Source organism: Dasypus novemcinctus, chromosome 22 (assembly GCF_030445035.2).
Source record: "Dasypus novemcinctus isolate mDasNov1 chromosome 22, mDasNov1.1.hap2, whole genome shotgun sequence".
NCBI classification, from domain to species: domain Eukaryota; kingdom Metazoa; phylum Chordata; class Mammalia; order Cingulata; family Dasypodidae; genus Dasypus; species Dasypus novemcinctus.
In genome coordinates this window covers 31,229,106-31,245,552 of record NC_080694.1, presented here as the reverse complement: position 1 = coordinate 31,245,552, position 16,447 = coordinate 31,229,106, and the positions used below count along the sequence as shown (strand labels likewise).

At 51.2% G+C, this 16,447-nt stretch overlaps 1 protein-coding gene and 1 pseudogene across 2 annotated transcripts; one reads left to right on the top strand and one right to left on the bottom strand.

Moving 5' to 3' along the window:
• Window positions 1-221: 221 nt before the first annotated feature.
• On the bottom strand, window positions 222-14,556 carry IRF4 (interferon regulatory factor 4). Of its 2 annotated transcripts, none has more exons than XM_058285161.2 (9): window positions 14,494-14,556; window positions 13,333-13,582; window positions 11,807-11,993; window positions 11,252-11,340; window positions 9,276-9,420; window positions 7,330-7,437; window positions 4,334-4,687; window positions 1,429-1,541; window positions 222-770 (listed from the first exon to the last, which is right to left on the bottom strand). In XM_058285161.2, exons 2-9 carry the CDS (start codon window positions 13,549-13,551, stop codon window positions 627-629), a joined length of 1,359 nt encoding a protein of 452 aa, XP_058141144.1. In that variant the 5' UTR covers window positions 13,552-13,582; window positions 14,494-14,556; the 3' UTR covers window positions 222-626. The 2 variants fall into 2 exon arrangements, with proteins under 2 accessions (XP_058141144.1, XP_058141145.1); XM_058285162.2 differs by having other exon boundaries at window positions 9,276-9,417.
• On the top strand, window positions 1,068-1,146 carry LOC111766169 (small nucleolar RNA U3; annotated as a pseudogene).
• Window positions 14,557-16,447: the final 1,891 nt, after the last annotated feature.

The window sequence follows — 16,447 nt, the reverse complement described above, 5'->3', positions numbered from 1 at the left end:
AGGGAGGCCCAAGGAGAGAAAGCAAGTGGGAGGCAGGGGGAGACAGAATGGGGGTCACTCATAGGTGAGGACCCCGGGCAGGTGGAGTGGAGGGACCACCCCAAACTGGGAGACACTGGGACCCCACCTCCATCAAAAGATGGAGTTTCCTTCTATCAGCAAGTCTTTTCCCACAAGAACCACAGCTCCTACACGGATCAATAAATTTCTATTGAGAGGAGTAGCCTCAAATGTAGATTTTACTTCCCTGAGAAATGGTACAACACCTAAGTGCTCTCATCACTCTAGTTAGTAGTCAATAGTGCAACCCAAGTATTCTCAGTCTTCAAGCAAGAAATAACCAGCATGAGATGAACGGCAGCATCTAGGTATCCGTAAACACAGATTTGGTCAGTTTTCGCAGGTATCACCCATGACGGCGGTCTCTAGAAACTTGAAGGGCACATTCCTTTTGGAGAGTTTGTCAATCGGATGTATCTGATAATCTAGACATGCTTTTACCAGGATTCTCCTCAAGGGTTGAAGTGAAGCCCCCAGTTTCAAGTTCCTCAAAAGAAAAAGAGGAGGGTCCTTGGTCACAACTCAAATATTTACAATGGAGCAAAAATCAAGCGTCTTGAAGTTTTTCATTCTTGAATGGAAGAATGGCGAATCGACCTGTGATACTCCTCTGGGCTGCTGATGTGTTCGGGTAAATCGTAGCCCCTCAGGAAGTGTCCAGTGTTTTGCTGAGCAAAATAATAGAGTTGTCTGGCTAGTAGAGGTTCCACCTTAATAAAAGATTAAAAAAAAGACATTACTGAGATAATCTTTTTCCACATCCTGCAGTTGGCTCATCCTTAAATAAATAACTTGATATCCAAGAGTACAGTAAAGATAAGTATGAAGTTATACACTATAACACATCAAAACATTTCATCTCTGGAGCCGTCCGAACAGCTAATCTTTTTGTTAGTCCTTCTATGCAACAACCTATATGCAGAGTCTACTGAACTCTGGGTTTCGCCCGAGGGTCAAGTGAAGGATGACACTTTTCAGTCTCAACCATCACTTGAGGTTGACATTTAAAGACTATACTTTCAGGGATCATTTCTATAGTTGTTGACTTGAGGTTGACATTTAACTAAAGCCTGAACCAAATCAGGTAAAATGGAGGACAAAGTCAAAGGCAGTTTTCACTGGAGCCCGTGGTTTTCAGTAACCTCCCACGTCCTGGGATGAACCCATCCCTCTGGGCTGGGAACAGACATGGGTCTCTGTGGGAGTACCCCGAGCTGTTCCTGGACCGCACCCGCCTCCTGCTCTTCTAAGGGCTGGCTCCATTGTCCCAGGTCACGTGACCTTGACTTTCCATTTGGCGCATCTCTAAATGGGACTCGGCCCTTGATTCGGGGAAAGCCAATAATCTGGACCCTGGTGGACACTCACATGGGCAGTGATGAGCTTCCTTTGCCGCTGGGGATCTGGAAACTCCTCCCCGAAGCACAGGGTCACCTGGAATCTCGGCAGGGAGCGGCCGTGGTGAGCAAAAGCCTGCAGCTCTGTAGAAGACCCAGGAGCAGAAGTGTCAGATTCTCAGCCCCCAATATCCCGGTTAAAAGCAGGGAACAAGAGCCCACTGCTGATTCTGAAGACTCCAAGAGTAATATGCTTTTTAGTTCCCTTACAGAAGGATCCTAAATTCCTAGAACCTAGACCCAAAATTACATGTGTACGTGCACATGCGCACTTTGTTAGGAGCGGGTCTATATTCTTATAGGGGAATATGACCTGAAGTCTAAGAGCACTGCTTTGCAGCACTGAACCCAGAAAGATGCAAAAGGGTGACAGAAAGGGGTGACGGGAGAGAGGAAAAGAAAACCAACCACAGTCATATTGCCGCAAAAGAACAAGTTAGACAAAGAAAGGCTCATTTTCTAAAAAAACTGGCTTTTCTGACTTGTCCTAGGATTATTTTGAAACCACATCCCACAACATCCTGATTCCAGAGTATCTGTGCCACAGAGGATGTCTACGTAACTGGGCGCACCAAAGACAATGACCTACATTGGCCAGGGAGTTGGCCACTAGCGTTCCTGCGTTCCCCTTGGCACTCAGCCTAAACTGTAGTTCTGAACTGACTTTTCACCCATCTTCTCGGATGGAAGGACAGTGACGAAGGACTGCTGGCCCCAATTTGTGATTACAAAGCCCCCACTTGTCCATAGGATGCATACCAGCGACAGGAACACAGCTGGAAAGACAAGTGTTCCACCTCTGACATTAGCCCATCAATCCCTTGTCCACATTTAAGAAGGGGCTTACATTTCTAGTTGTCCCTAGTCTTCATGCTAGAGTAAAATGTCATGTCCCCCCAAAAATGAACATATACAGTAGCTGCTAAAGCTTCTGCAAAATAGCAAATGCACATGCACCTTTTTATCAGATGCACTCTTGGCCTCTGCCTTTCGGGCTGCCCCTTGTAGCTTGCAAGTCCTGAATGGGTAGATATCAAAGATTTCCACTGTTCTCTTCAACTGAAGAAAGGTTTCTAGCTAACTCACTTGACTTCCTGCTTTTTTTTAACCCCCTTCCAGAATGCAAACCAAATTCAACCAACTTAGTCGGGCTATGTAAAATGCATTCACAGTACTATGGTTTGAGAGGACACCTTTACACAAGCTCAATCCAGGTGTGGAGTTGGTGAAATTGTCTGAAAAAGCCATACCTCCAACCCTTCATAACAAGACCATGTTTGGTAGAAATTCTTAATTAGGCTGAAGCTGGTCTAACAGAGCCATGTTCAAGTTTACAGGATCTTCCTTGAGCTTCAAAGAACACTTCAAGGTAAAAGGTGCCAGAGGCCAAAACACAGCTCTGAGCCACAGAAGAAGGGGGAAAATATCAAACACCTCTTGCTCGAAGATAACTATTAAATTCTAGGTGAGGAAACTAGCTTCCCAAGGACACCCACCAGCCCCTTCTTCGCCTGTACCCATCCATCTGTCTTGGGCAATTTGCACTTGTAACTCACAACATACCTCACAGGAGGACTCATCTTCCTAAAACCTGAATGGCAAGAGAAATTCGGGGAAGCAGGGGACCTTTTCCCGGAATGCCTCAATTAAAGCCCTAGTCCTGGGGTATCTTCCAAGGACCAAAACCCCCAAGATGTACCATCTGAAGAAATCCAACACTGCAGCCTCCTCTGGAATGCATGGCTTTCCAGAAACCAATCCAAGTAAGGGGGCAGGGAGGTGTCACCTGCTCTTCCTCCCCTCCCCTCCCTGCCGTGATCACCACTGTCCACCGAGATGGAAGACTTCGGTGACCAGGGATCTTCCTCCCAGGGGCTGCCTGAAGAGGCTGGCTGCTGGCTCTGGCTTTGTCCTGCCTCTGTGGGAAGGCTGGTTTTCTAGAGACAGGCTTGTATGGGAGTCACCGAAAGAGAATTTGGATGAGCTTTAGCAAATCTGGTCTGCTTTAGCCCAAGAGGCTGGAGTGGTGTGGGAGCACTGTTATTTTTATTTTAAACAATTGAATCAAGAAGCATCTTGAGGGAAAGGGGAGGCACATGAAAAACCAAAGACATGGAGGGCTCTGAAACAAGCCAAGGATTAGGCAGATGGATCCACCTTCTTGTTCCAAAGGGGAGTCCTGAGGCGAGATAACTGCACTACCGCTCCAAACTGAGCTTCAGAATGGCGCGGCCATTGGTTCCACAAAAGCCAGCCCAGGGCTAATTTGTCATAAAATCAAAACCTAGTGGTTCTGGAAAATATGATTAGAAGCACTTATTGTCATAGAGATAACACGGAATTTCTGTGTTATCTTAGAGAGCTCATAATTTCCCCTGTGCAAAATCAGTTCAAACTGCTCTAACCTGGGTTCCACGTATTGCAGGAGGTTTGCATAGGAACGACACATCTCTTAACCAAGAATGCTAATAATGTGCTTCTAATCTCCCCTATTTTTCTAGGGACCTTAAAATATCTGAAACCTCAGCAGACCTGGTTGCTGAGATGGTACCATCCATAAAATGGAATCTAAGAGGGGACTTTTGGCTGAAAACTGGAATTCTCATTCTCAAATGTCATCCTGAAGCACAGTTCATCGGGACGAGCTCATCGGCTTGGCATCGAGGGGGAGCAGGAACAGAAGGCGGCAGAGGGGAGAGAGAGGACCAGAAAGGAAACCCCTGCTGGGATCTAGCTTGGTGAGTTCAAAGGTCTCAGAGAAGGAAGGTCTCTGCCTGGCATCGGGGTGGCCCTGTCATTTTCGACCACATCCATTTCCTCTCTCAGGCTGACAAGTACTGGGATTCTCAGTTCCAAAAGACAGTTAGATGCGTTACCTGATAAAAACTGCTGCGTGTCAAAAAGCTTGCAGGTCTGGTCTCTCTCCAGCTTGTTGGGCCGCTCGCTGCAGAGCGCCGCGGGCCCGTCCCAGTAGATCCTGCTCTGGCACAGTCTCTTAGCGTACAGCCCGTCGGGGGCCATCCAGAGCACCACGCCCCTCTCCAGGTGGCTCAGCAGCTTCTCAATGTTCTTCCTCTGGCTGTTGTCCTCCGGGTAGGGGAAGAGGACCTGGTCCAGGGTGCTGGCGTCGTAGGTGTGGCCGTGGGAGATGCGGCAGCCCTCGGGGCTGGAGGTGGTCAGCTCCTTCACCAGCATCTCCCGGTAGTACAAGCGGATGTGGAGCCTGCAGTCTGCACGGGAGAAAGGTTTCCAGAGTCAGGGCTGGGCTGAGAGCGGCATCTGACCCCACGAGGGGGGCCAAGCGGCTCTGCTAAACAGGGCGTTTGTGGAGCACTGCGGTGCAAGGTCCTCCAGGAAGAGGGCAGAGCTCCAAGGTCAAGGCGGTTGGGGGAAGGCTGCACACCCTTCACTCCTTCTTAAAGGGCCACGGATGCTGAGAGTTTATCAAACATTTAGAGAAGCCCCCCACTAAAGGAACCTACTTAACCTTATCTAGCCCAAATGTACGTGACCATGGACTCTTTCTTCTATGGGAGAGGCTACCTTTCATTAATTTTCTGTGAAATACGTTAAACTTCTATGAAAGAACAACCCTGCAAAGCTCACTTGAGCATCTAAGAACTTAATCTTATTTTTATGATAGTGATGATGGGAACATGTATGTGTAAAGTGCTAAGCCATATACCACTGAACAAGAACCCCTTTTTTAAAAAGTTGTCATCGAACATATATACAACACAATTTCCCATTTTAACCACTTTCCAGTATACAATTCAGTGACGTAACTACAGTCACAGTTTTTATGCTGCCATCGCCATCACGCATTACCAAAACTCTTTCATCACCCCAAACAGAAACTCTGTACGCATAAGCAATAGCTCTCTATCCTCCTTCACCCCATGGATTCATTTTTAATCATGGCAATCAATCTTGATCTGGGAGGAAGTAAACTCTAAGTTTAGCATCTACTAGCAAAAAGAATATAATGGTGTTTCAGAAAAAAAAGCAAGTATGTCCACACATCTGAAATTACCCTAAAATATCAATATGATGTCATTTAGACTAAAAAAAAATTATATGTGTTTATGTGCACAGTGTAAGTTCAAGATAAGTATAGCCATCTCAGTAGTGATCTCTAGGTGTTGGGAAGGGGATGTTTTTCTTTTTCACTTTGGTTTTTCGGATTTTAAAATTAATTTTCTATACTGCACATGTACTACTTTTATAATAAAGCTAATTCCTGTGCAAAGAAAGGACTCCTCTCTCTCTTTTTTGAGAAAAATGTTCCAAGAGGCAACAGCATATTTGCAAAGTCTGATGAAATTCCACTTGTTTTGAGTTTGAGTTTGAAAATAACCTGAAGCTGTGCTTTCTAAAACTTCAAAGAAGATGAATCTATTTACAAAAGTTGTATGTACTTCAGAAACTTCTTTAAAGCTTCACCCATAGGCTGAAAGGACAAAACTAGCTTTCTAAAGGCCTCATGAAATAAAGGCAAGAAGGCATCAGGGACTGCATGGGATAGTCAAATGAATGGGAATTGCAATTCTCTTAATAAAACTGCTGGTAATTCATCTGTATTTGCGTAACAACAGCAAAAAAAGAAAACCCCACAAACCCTCTTCTTCCTCCATGGCAGGTTCTGAGACTTGAACAACCCGTGACGTCACTGTCTCAGTTCTCCACTTCCATTTCTACCACTGTCAACCCACTGGCTGAGAGCAGGGACGTGTAAGTTGAAGGAGCAAGGGGGGTTGGCCTTTAGAGGTGATTCTCAGGGTTGGTTTCATTTCATTTAATGTCATCAGCAATCACGAGGTCACAGCAGTATAAATAGCTGTTTATTTCCTACCTCTTCAGGCACCCACGCAAGCTGTAGGTACTCAAGAAAAGGGCTTGAAAGTTTCTAAAAACAAACACAAGCCGTAGTGCTCTGAAACACCTCCTCCCAAAAGGCATTCTCAGTCATTCACGACTACCTAAGAAGGCAGCAGGTCTCATCCATAACTCGGGAATTGAGAAGAACTGAAAAAGCAAAACTCTACCCCCTGTGGAGCAAAAGTGGCAGTTCCCTCTCACCGTCCTGAACACAGTTTCTATTTTCCATCCTGACCTTTAAAGAGGGCAGGGGACGAGGCGAGAATTCCAAAGCTTAAGATGTTGGCATTAAATAAAAAGAACCAATCCCATTCTAAGGCAATCCAAAATAGTATTTAATATGCCCAATACACTTAACAAGTCCCAAGGCACCTTCCTTGGAAGGCAATTTGAAAATCACATCCTTAAAATAGGTAAGATCTCTGTGGTACAGGAATTCTTTGAGAAATGGAATTTAAGGATCAGAATCGATCCATATCTGTGTGCAAGACACATCAGAGTTTCACAGGAATACCAAAATGCTCCTCCCTGTTAGGCACAGGGACATTTTCAAGACCGGGAGCTAGAACTAAGTCCCCAGGAAGCAATGAGGGTGACCTGCTTGTGGATAAACCTGGAAGGACAGCCAGCTTTTAAAAATGAAGAGCCCTTGTACATTCCTTAAAAATGACACTATACTGTGAGACTATTGGCTGAGAACCACACAGTAGGCCATCACTAAATTAAGAAAACAAACAAACAAGCCTTGGTAAATGCAAGGGTAGTGTTTGCATGCTCCTTGGAATTTGGGTGGATGCTGATTGAGGAGCTGGAAAGACTCGATTCAAACTGGCGTTCGGAACTGTTGTCAGCATCATAAACTGGCTGCTGAGTGGTGAACTCCTAATGCTTAGCCACTCCTGGGCACAGGGAGAAGGGCCAGTGCCATCCAACCTGCCCTGAGGTCCCCATGGGACCGCAGGGCGGACCTCCCCCGGGTGGGACACACACTCACCTGAGAGCGCCAAGGCTTCGGCAGACCTTATGCTTGGCTCTATGGGAATTCCTGGAGCCTGGGACTCAGGTGGGGCACAAGCATAAAAGGTTCCGGTCACCTGGCAACCTGCATTTGCAAATAGAAATCAATAGGACATCTAAACGGAGCGTCCAACCCACTGGGAGCCCGCCTCTCGCCGAGGTGACGCCTAACCTGCGAACAATGGGCCATCCTCGGCCAAATGCCCCTTCTCCTTTGGACCCAAGGGCCCACCGTGCTCTCCAAGCGGATCAACTGGTACAGCGCACTTGTGAGGCAAGGGCAAGGTTCAGTCCCGCTTGGAAACACTGAGGTTGCAGGGGGAAACAAATGATAACTTGGGTGGGAAAGAGGAATTCCACCTCCCGAATTGATAAATAAGGAAACAGGATCTAAGAATCAGAAGGGACTGACACAGTCACAGGACAAATTTAGAGCCGTGCTATGAACTCAGCTCTACATGAGTTTCTGACACCAACACCCTGATGAAAAATTTTAGAGAGGATGGAGAGTCTACTTCCTACTTCTGGGCTCTTTCCAGTGAAGTAATGAGTCTATGGTAAACCTCCAAGCTTGATGCATTAAAATTCATTAACAGAGGAAGAATAACTGCTGGCATTTCACTTTGTAGTTCCCAGGATTCAAAATATTTCTCTCTTTTCCATCTTTTTGCACAACTCTAAGCATTGCCCCTTTGTTCTTAGTTCAACAGAACCTGCTACACTGGGTCCAGGTCTGAATTTTAGAAACTAGTTTAACATTAGCTAATTCCTCCACTACAATGTGTGAACGAAACTCTTTTCCAAACGTCTCTTGAAAAGCTAATCAAACCGAATTTTGAGCTTCTAATAGACACATCACTTAATACACAAATTAAATAAGGGCATACTATTTCTTCAATACCATAAGCCAAGAAGGAACTGAACATGCCCAGGAAATGGGGAGCAGATGGAATTGTTAGGGAGCAAATACTCTTTGAACACACCAAAGGAGCAATGTGTTCAGCTGTCTTGGGATTTCTATGAAAATAACCAACTTGAACGTCCTAAAAGCTTGTGTTTTCGTATATATTAAACGAGCCTTATGGAGTTTTCTCGGGGATAAATTAGTGCTTCTGCTGGGAGATCTCATTCCAACGTGTGGGGACTCCCTGTGGGCACGGGTTTGCAGCTAATCCAGAAGGAGTAAATGTCTTGGGGACCCACGCAACACTGGTGCGAGGCACCCTGTGAGACTTCCCATGTCTTCCCGTGGTCTTTAGGCATTCCCTTATTATCATCACCTCTACTACCAAGAGCAACTGCAAAGAGTGTATCATCTTTGTTCAAGAGAAATCTGTCTCAGTAATCTCCCACTGGCCCTACGGAAGCAGGCCTCGGGCAAGGCTGTATTATGTCCATTTTACAGATGGTGAAGCAGAAACAGGCCCCCAGTCAGCATTATGGTGGAAGATGGCCAAAATCCACCACTTTTGGCCCAAGATTAAAAATAAAACTAAAGATTATTCAAGTAGGCCCAGGAACACTTAGTCCACGAACTAGACAATTTTCTTTTTTTAAAAAAAAGATAAACCAGTCTGAAGGCTAAGCTTGGGGATTAGGAGATCTGAAATCGAACCCCAGTCCCGGCACTTCCACTGGCAAATGCTGATAGCCTATGACCTTCAGTCTTCTATACATCCGGAAGATTTTAGCTCCGCCGAATGATTTCTGCCATGTTTAAAGAAGAGCACACCTGGGAGAGCGCCTAGCTTTGGTCCCAGGTATTTGGGAAACCTCGGCTTCCTTCCTCTAAGGACCTTGTCATTGGCAGGAAAGAGAAAAAACCCCTCCACTCTGCTGCCATGTCACTGCCCAGAAATACCCAGGAAGATCACGGCCCCGTGGCCGGCTGGCGCCGCGGCAGCCACACGGCGTGCTCCTTACCGTTCTCGCAGGCAGGGCCTTGCCAGTGATGGCTGCGGGGTCCAAACGTCACCGGACACTGGTAGGAGATCTCGGGGTGCGGCTGGTCGGGGACGTATTCCCGCCAGCCCCGGTCGTGGGGGGGCATCATGTAGTTGTGAACCTGCTAAAGCAACACAAGGGAGGAGCTGAGACGCGGCGATGGGGCAGGGGCGGACGGCCGTGGGGGTGGGGGGTCATTTACATCCTTCCAAACTCCTCGGGGAAGCTCTTACTGGGCTGGCTGCCAGAATATCCTATCATCTGAAAAGACCTGAGAATGAGATGCCCATCGCACGAGGTAGGAACCTGCCCCCAGAGCATCGCCCGGCACAATGGAAAAGCTGTTGTAAAGTAGTGATTTATGTAAAGCTTCATCATATGGTAAAATCCGGCGCCAAAAATACTGCAGGGAAAACTGCCTTCTTTAACCCACCGAGGGGAATCAAACAGAGCTGCAATTCACATCGTGAAAGTCGGAAGAGATCAGCTGCCCTGTGGTTTCACATGATAAAGCACGACTCCCCAAATGCACAACTTCCACAAAAGGTCTGTTTCCCAGAAGATTTTGGAGGCAACAGGACAAGTGTGTGCCAACAGGCAGGCACCCACCCCCAGCCACCCCCTAATGAAAGCCCAACCGGGAGCAAAGCCATTTGGAAAGTGAGATGGTCATTCAATGACCAAGAGTTTGCCTGTTTTACCACATCACAGCGCAAACCAGGTTTCACTGTTTTTGTTAGGTTTCCACTCCCCTCTAGGGAGCCAGCTCCTCTCCTGGCCTTCCCTCCTGAGAGGCCCTCACCTACAGTATACCTGAGAGGCCCTGGCCTACAGTGCACCTGAGAGGCCCTCCCCTACAGTGCACCTGAGAGGCCCTCTCCTACAGTACACCTGAGAGGCCCTCCCCTACAGTACACCTGAGAGGCCCTCCCCTACAGTACACCTGAGAGGCCCTCGCCTACAGTATATCTGAGAGGCCCTCCCCTACAATATACCTGAGAGGCCCTGGCCTACAGTGCACCTGAGAGGCCCTCCCCTACAGTACACCTGAGAGGCCCTGGCCTACAGTACACCTGAGAGGCCCTGGCCTACAGTACACCTGAGAGGCCCTCCCCTACAGTATACCTGAGAGGCCCTCCCCTACAGTACACCTGAGAGGCCCTGGCCTACAGTGCACCTGAGAGGCCCTCCCCTACAGTACACCTGAGAGGCCCTGGCCTACAGTACACCTGAGAGGCCCTGGCCTACAGTACACCTGAGAGGCCCTCCCCTACAGTACACCTGAGAGGCCCTCCCCTACAGTACACCTGAGAGGCCCTGGCCTACAGTGCACCTGAGAGGCCCTCCCCTACAGTACACCTGAGAGGCCCTGGCCTACAGTACACCTGAGAGGCCCTCCCCTACAGTACACCTGAGAGACCCTCGCCTACAGTACACCTGAGAGGCCCTCCCCTACAGTACACCTGAGAGGCCCTCCCCTACAGTACACCTGAGAGGCCCTCCCCTACAGTACACCTGAGAGGCCCTCCCCTACAGTACACCTTAGAGGCCCTCCCCTACAGTATACCTGAGAGGCCCTCCCCTACAATATACCTGAGAGGCTCTGGCCTACAGTATACCTGAGAGGCCCTCCCCTACAGTGTACCTGAGAGGCCCTCCCCTACAGTGTACCTGAGAGGCCCTCGCCTACAGTATACCTGAGAGGCCCTCCCCTACAGTATACCTGAGAGGCCTGGCCTACAGTACACCTGAGAGGCCCTCCCCTACAGTACACCTGAGAGGCCCTCGCCTACAGTACACCTGAGAGGCCCTCGCCTACAGTACACCTGAGAGGCCCTCGCCTACAGTACACCTGAGAGGCCCTCCCCTACAGTACACCTGAGAGGCCTCCCCTACAGTACACCTGAGAGGCCCTCGCCTACAGTACACCTGAGAGGCCCTCGCCTACAGTATACCTGAGATGGGAGCGAAGGATAAGGTGCTGCCATAGTATACGGGTGGCCCACGGCCATCTGTGGGTCCTCCAGGGCAAGCTGCTTTGCTCCTGCATTTGGAGAAAAGGGAAACGACACCATATGAAAAAAGGAACTGGCATGACTAAAAGTCAAATCTTGGAAAAATACCTGAGGGCTGAATTCCTAGAATGCATGATGCAGTGTGGACAAATAAGGCATTTGTCAGCAGGTCGCTAGGGCATGTATCTGTTTGTGCCATTAACTGAGTTCTACAAGGCCTGACCTGTGCAGACCAGGAGGGAATAAAATGAAATAGTGTGGGAAGGGCACTTGGGAACACCAGGTCCTCACGGGGCAGGTGCGTCACGGCGTGCTTCCCAAGCCAGGGCCGGGGAATGAGAATGGGCAGCAAGTGGCGGGGTACGGCCAGGAGGGAGGAGGTGGGGGGTCATGAGAAACGTGGGAAAGTGGCCATCAGACCAAAATGAAGGCCCGACAACCCCGGGCTGCCTTCCGTCCGTGGCCCGAAACCCCGTTTCGCAAGAAAGCCCCTACCTTTTTTGGCTCCCTCGGGAACGATCCTGTAGACTTTGTACGGATCTGAGATGTCCAGCTGACTCCTCTCAACCAGTTCCTCGAAATCGTTGCTCTTGTTCAAAGCGCATCGCAAGCGCGTCTTCCAGGTGGGAGGGTCTGGCTTATCGATGCCTTCCCGGAACTTTCCTTTAAACAGTGCCCAAGCCTGGTGGGACAGGACAAAGAGAAAAAAGGTGAAAGAGAGGTCTTTCGAAAATGACTCTTGGAGTTGCATTCTAGAAAGGAACTAATGGGGCTCACGGGCTTCGGATTTAAACTTTTCCTTGAAATTTGGGACAAGTGTCTTCCCGGTAAAGAGCTTCTCAACCTGGACCCTGTCAAACCAGTGAACATTCTCTGCAGAATGAGAAAGGGACTTTGTAGAAGGTGGGGTGAGAGGCTGGGGACCCCTGGAACGGGCTCTGCACGATCCCCCAAAGGCTGAGCAGCTCTGATGGGAACTGGGCCAGGGCTGAGAGGACCTGAGGTAGTATGAGAGCAAATTCCCTGAGGAAGTCCCCTCCTCTGGCCTGCCCTCAGGTGGTGGCCTGGGGCACACTTGACTTCACTGGGCAAATTGCTGTAGAGAGAGGAGGTCACAAGAGACACTCAGAGAGAGGGCAGGGCAAGAGGGAGAGGGAGAGAAGGAGGGAGAGGGAAAAAGAGAGGGAGGGAGGGAGAGAGAAGTAGTGAGAGAGAGAGGGAGGGAGGGAGGGAGAGATGGAGGGAGAGGGAGGGAGAGAGAAGGAGGTAGGGAGGGAGGGAGGGAGAGAGGGCGAGGGAGGGAGAGAGCGGGAGGAAGAGAGCGGAGAGAGAGATGGAGATAGAGGGAGGGAGGGAGAGAGAAGGAGGGAGGGAGAGAGAAGGAGGGAGGGAGGAGAGATATCAGTGCTTCAGAGAGGGAGACAGTAGGAGAGGGAAGGAACGAGGGAAAGATGCAGAGATCCTGAGCGCAAGACAGAAAGAGAAAGAGAAAGGCTCACAGAGAGAACCACCTAACGAGCTGGAAGGACCCAGAGAGAGATCCAGAGAACAACAGAATCACAGAGATGGAGAGCATGAAGCAGAAATGTGAAGGACCCAAAAACAGCTAGACCAGGAAAGAAAAAAATGTCCAGAATCAGAGGGTCCCAGAGAGAGAAATAGTGAAACTGAGCTCCTTGACACAAAGAGAGAGAGAGGCACAGGAAAACAGAGACGACAGACGCTCAGCACACCAATGGGCACACGCGGAGAGACAGACAGACACAGGAAGAAACACCACCACCAGGCAGGCAGAGAGGGAGCCTGAGAGAAACAGCCAGCGCCCTGGGCCCTGGGGCCTCCGCCTGGCCCTGCTCAGCCCCAGAGGACTGGGGACGGCGCAGCGCGCACGCCGCGACGGGGCCCCGCGCCCGCGGCGCCCGCACACTCTCCTCCCGGGCCCCGGGCCCCGGGCGCCGGGCGCCGGGCCCCTTCCCGCCGCGGCCCCGCGGCTCGCACCCCGCGCGGGGCGCCGCGCTCACCTTGAAGAGGGCCGCGTCCTCCTCGCGGTTGTAGTCCTGCTTGCCCGCGTGCTTCCAGGGGATGCGGAAGATGCTCTTCTCCTCGTTCTCCCACACCAGCCCCGGGTACTTGCCGCTGTCGATCTGGTCGATGAGCCACTGGCGCAGCTTCCCGTTGCCGCAGCTCACCGAGCTCATGCCGAACTCGCCGGCCCGGCCGCCGCCGCCCTCCAGGTTCATGCCTCCGGGACCCCGCGGGCGCCGCGCCGAGCTGCGGGGAGGGAGGCAGTGCCCCGTGGGCGCCGGCACCCAGCCCGGGGCCTCGGCGCCCCCCTAACGGCCCGCGCCGGCGCGACCACGCGGTCGGGGTTCCCCGTGGCGACAGGGCGCGTGCAGTCCAAGGGCCCAGGGGAAGGTGCCCCCGAGGGCCCCGTGCTGCGTCCCCGAAAGCCCCTCCGCCCGGCCGCGCAACCCGTGTCCCCGCTCTCCCGCCTCCGCTGGGCGCGCTAGCCCGGCCCGACGCCGCGCGCGCGGCGCTCCCCAGCCTCCCTCTTCGGGTCTGTCCTCTGCGCCCCGCGCCGTCGCCAGCCTCCTCCCCGCCCTCTCGGCTCCCCTTCCCTGTCCCCGCTCCCTTGGGGACCCGCAACTCCCGCGTCCCGCAAGCTGCCCAAGAACAGCCGGCGACCGCGGCCACCCGACGGGCTTCAGGGGGCCGCGCGAGAGAGCCGAGGCGGGAGAGTCGCGGGGCTTGGGTCCCCGCGCGCAGGGCGGGCGCGGGGCAGGGCCCCCGGGAGAGCGCGCGGGGGCGCATGGTTGTGGGCCCCGCGGCGCGGAGGCGCTAGGAAAGCTGCCAGTCGCAGCCGGAGGGCTGGGGGCTTCCCCGCGGGAAAGTCGGCCGCCGCCTGGGTCCCTTCGCGGCCGCGCCCGGCCACCACGGGGCCCGCCAGCGGCGTCCCCAGAGTGTGACTCCCGGCCCGGCAGGCCAGGAGGCGGGCGCGCGGCGACCGGCCGGTGATGCTCGGGACGAGCAGCCCCGGAGACCCGACCCGGCGGCGGGGCACTCGGGGGGCTCGCTCCCTTCCGCGCCCCAAGCCGGGTCCAGCTCTCTTCTGGGCCCGGAGCCCAGATCACCCCCCCTGCCCGGGAGCCCGGTCCCCATCTTTCTGTCGACCCCGGGCTTACCTCGCTCCTGCCTCGGAGCCGAGGGGAGCGTCGGGTGCCAAGTTCAAGTGGTGCAACTGAGAACCCGAGGTGGGAAAGAGGAACTTTATAGAAGCCCCGCGGGGGGGCGGGGAGGCGGGCCCGGGGCGGGGCGGGCGGGGGGCGGCTCCTCCGGGCGGGGGCCCGGCGGGAAACCCGCGCGGGCGCTGGGCAAGGTGATTGTAAGCCCCAGCGCCCGCCGAGGGCGGCGCAGAGAGGGTCCTCTACCCGTGCTCGGGCTTGCCGGGAAGGCCTGTAGATCACTGGCGACGGTCACCGCTGGAGACCGCGACCCTGCTGGGTGGGAGGTGGGCAGCGGAGAGCCAGGCCCGGGGGCGGGACAACGTGCCTGGAAGACCAGCCGCTGTCCCCACCGAGCCCTGGGCGGGGTGGAGTGGGGACCGCCGCCGCCGGCTCACTGTGAGAGCCCCGCACTCCTTCAAAAGAAAAAAGGAAATGCCCAGACCCCTTGGGCTTGTAAATTGTAGTTAGATACGGTTGCCTGCGTGCTTAGAAACGCTGACACTCTTTTGCATTCATTGAACAAGTGGCTCAGATGATGCAAGGACCCCGACATTTCAATTGTGGCAACACGGGAAAGTTGGGGCGCGGGGATCCCTGAGTATCCCAGTGCACAATTGCTTCCGGACTTCGTCTTAAAAGGACAACGTTTTTACCTGTGGACTGTGGTTCACAGCAATACCATAATATCCCTGCATCTATGCCAAAGACACGCTGCGTGGCTAATGAGGGAGTGTGGAAAAGCGTGCCAAATGAATGCTATGGACCACGGTTGGTGGTAATAGTCTGATGATATTATCTCATCATCTGTAAGAAATATTCCACCAAGGTATGGTGTGTTGATGGAAGTGTGTTGTATGGGAATTCTGCACCTGTGCATGATTGTTTTGTGGGTTCACAACTTCTGTAATAAAAACATATTAAAAAAAATAATAGCGTGGTTTGGGGGGAAATACACCAATTTTAAGATATGGACTAGAGTTCATAGTAAGATTTTGAAGATATTCTTTCAGAATTTGTAACAAAAGTCTCACAACAGTGTGGAATGTTGATGTGTGGGACCCCTGTATAATGTTCTGCATATTTGCTTTGCAAGTTCACAACTTTCACCATACACTTATCATTTATGAATGTTCATGTATGAATGACATATTTCAATAAAATGTTTTTTTTTTAAAAAGGACAGCGTTTTAATCTCGACCTGGTAGAAAGCAGTTTATTTCTTAGTGTGTCAATGTCAGACATCTTATATTATTTAAGTAGATGAGAAGTGTTCGCTTCCTTCTTCCTCCAAAGAAATCCCTCTGGGATTTCATTTCATTTTTATTTAATTTTCCTTAAGATCAAAATTAACTCCTTGAGCAGAGGCCCACTGAACTTTCTCTGATACATATTTGTGGACACTGAAGCTAGGTTTTGGATGCTCTGACATATTTATTTACTTAGTGTTTTCAGGTAAACTGTCAGATTGTCCATTTCTATATGATTTCAGATCACCATGGCCCCAGGTCAATGTGCAACTTGTGCAACAGTTTTTATTTCACTTATTTCTCCATTTTTCTTCTGACCTTCTATATTGGGTCAAGGTCTTCTTCCCAAAGACAAAACTAAGTTTACATGAGAGGAAATCAGTCACCCCAGCACCAGGAGGTGTGCTTTTCCTAAGGCTAATAGACCTTCTCAGAAATTAACAGGATGCTGCGATGCACAGTTCACCTGAGTTAAGTTTTCCACCAGCAGAGGCTGTATAATAAACAACAGGGTTTGGTTCAAAGGAAATTTTAGTCACAACCTGTTTTTCTTCCTTTCTTCTCCTTTCAAGGATTCATTCATTCAATGAGTGTTTATTTTAAACCTGCCACCTATCAGGAACTGTTGTAGGCTCATGGGATTTATCAGTTAGCAAAGTGAAGAT

Excerpts from the sequence above, each read along its gene's own strand:
- IRF4 (XM_058285161.2), bottom strand. The coding sequence starts at position 13,551 with ATGAACCTGGAGGGCGGCGGCGGCCGGGCCGGCGAGTTCGGCATGAGC. Across the intron at positions 11,994-13,332 it reads AGGACGCGGCCCTCTTCAAG|GCTTGGGCACTGTTTAAAGG; the intron begins GTGAGCGCGGCG and ends CTGTCCCACCAG. Across the intron at positions 1,542-4,333 it reads CACGCAGCAGTTTTTATCAG|AGCTGCAGGCTTTTGCTCAC; the intron begins GTAACGCATCTA and ends GGTCTTCTACAG.